This window comes from Mesitornis unicolor, unplaced genomic scaffold (assembly GCF_000695765.1).
Source record: "Mesitornis unicolor isolate BGI_N332 unplaced genomic scaffold, ASM69576v1 scaffold29383, whole genome shotgun sequence".
Lineage (NCBI taxonomy): Eukaryota > Metazoa > Chordata > Aves > Mesitornithiformes > Mesitornithidae > Mesitornis > Mesitornis unicolor.
In genome coordinates, this window is record NW_010173087.1 from 1 (window position 1) to 1,484 (window position 1,484).

The 1,484-nt window shown below is 64.0% G+C and overlaps 1 protein-coding gene across 1 annotated transcript in view; it reads right to left on the bottom strand.

Moving 5' to 3' along the window:
- Window positions 1-8: 8 nt before the first annotated feature.
- Window positions 9-1,484, bottom strand: part of LOC104537661 (glucosylceramidase-like) — a gene marked incomplete at both ends in the record, with an annotated part of 1,921 nt that continues 445 nt past the window's right edge. The window contains 7 exon segments of the mRNA XM_010180606.1: window positions 9-36; window positions 112-225; window positions 227-258; window positions 339-563; window positions 641-878; window positions 971-1,143; window positions 1,273-1,406. Of these exon segments, the coding sequence (XP_010178908.1) occupies window positions 9-36; window positions 112-225; window positions 227-258; window positions 339-563; window positions 641-878; window positions 971-1,143; window positions 1,273-1,406 (944 nt within the window).

Sequence of the window (1,484 nt, forward strand, 5' to 3'; positions counted from 1 at the left end):
AGGCCCACGCGCTGCGAGCCCTCGGGGATGAACTTGCTGCAGGGACGAGCAGGGTCTGAGCATGGCACCCGGGATGGCAACAGGAGCCGAAACACCCCTACCCCAACCCACCTGAAGTGGCCCATGTGGTAGAACATGGGCTGCTTGTAGAAGACGTCCTTGCTGCTGTCCACGATGACCGGGCTGTCCACGTAGTTCTTGCTCCAGTTGGGGCCCCCCTCCACAGTCGGTCCAACCCGTCACGAAGTTGTTGAGGTTCTGCGGGGCAGGGGATGGTGCTGAGCCATGGGTGGGCACAGGGGGCGGCCGGCAATTTTGGGAGCTCTGCCGGGCCCTACCGTGAGGATGCTGTGGCTGTACTTGCTCCCACGGTCCCAGCCGCCCAGCACCACCCTGGGCTCCCAGAAGTAGGAGCCAGTGGAGGCTTCGGTGGAGAGAAGGAAATAATCCGGGAAGAGGTGGTGGGTGATGGACAACGTCAGGTCGATGGGCGCCAGGAAGTCCAGGTACCAGTGGATGCCAATGCCGCTGATGTAGCGGGAGGCCACGGGGTCTTTGAGAACCTGGCAGGAGAAAGGGGTCACCAGGACCCAGGACTGGGAGTGCTGCAATGGGGCCAAGAGCCACACTGGACACTCACCACCTGCGCCCAGTAGGGCAGCATCACCCTCTGGTCATCCAGGATGATGAGCTGGACGTGGCGGTGGGAGCTGTTGGCCAGCGCGGGCCCCAGGTCCTGAGCGATGAAGTCGCGCTGGTGCTCGGGGGAGAAGCCCAGGCACTGGAAGGGGTAGAAGATGATTTCCCCGGCTGTGGGCTCGTTCCCCGCCGTCACTGCCCAGAAGGTCAGGTTGTGCTTGGCGTATTCGTCCAGGAACCTGCACGTGGGCAGAGGGTGAGCAGCCCAATTCTGGCACAACCAGCCCTGCCCCCCAGCACCGCGACCCCAGTGCTCCCCACAGCCCCTCACCGGATGAAGTACTTGGCCCAGGCGCGGTGGTATTTGTCCCCAGGGCTGCCCTTCAGTGTCCCCCTCCCCGTCATGGCGCCGTTGGTCTTCATCCAGACTGGGGAGGTCCAGGGGCTGGCGTAGAGCGACAGCGGCCGCGCGGCCACCGCCTGGGCTGCTCGGAGGATGGGGATCTGGGGAGGAGAGGGAGGGGAGGGCAGCGAGCTCGGCAGGGCCACCGCAGGACAGGTCCTCTCCATCCCCACTCAGGGGAAGGTGCTTCCCTTCCCTTCCCTTCCCCATCCCATCCCACCCAGGCTGACCTTCATCTTGGTGTCTTCCTCCGTCAGGTTGAAGTGCTTCATCTCAAAGTCATCCTCAGCATCAGCGTAGGTGTACAGGCGGACGGAGAAGTCGGTGCTGGCCATGGGGACACGCACGAGGTTGTACTCGATGCCTGGGGATGGGGCAGGCAGTGATGGGCATCCCCGGGGTGGATTCAAGGGGTGCAGCCCCCAGCAAACCCTATAACCCC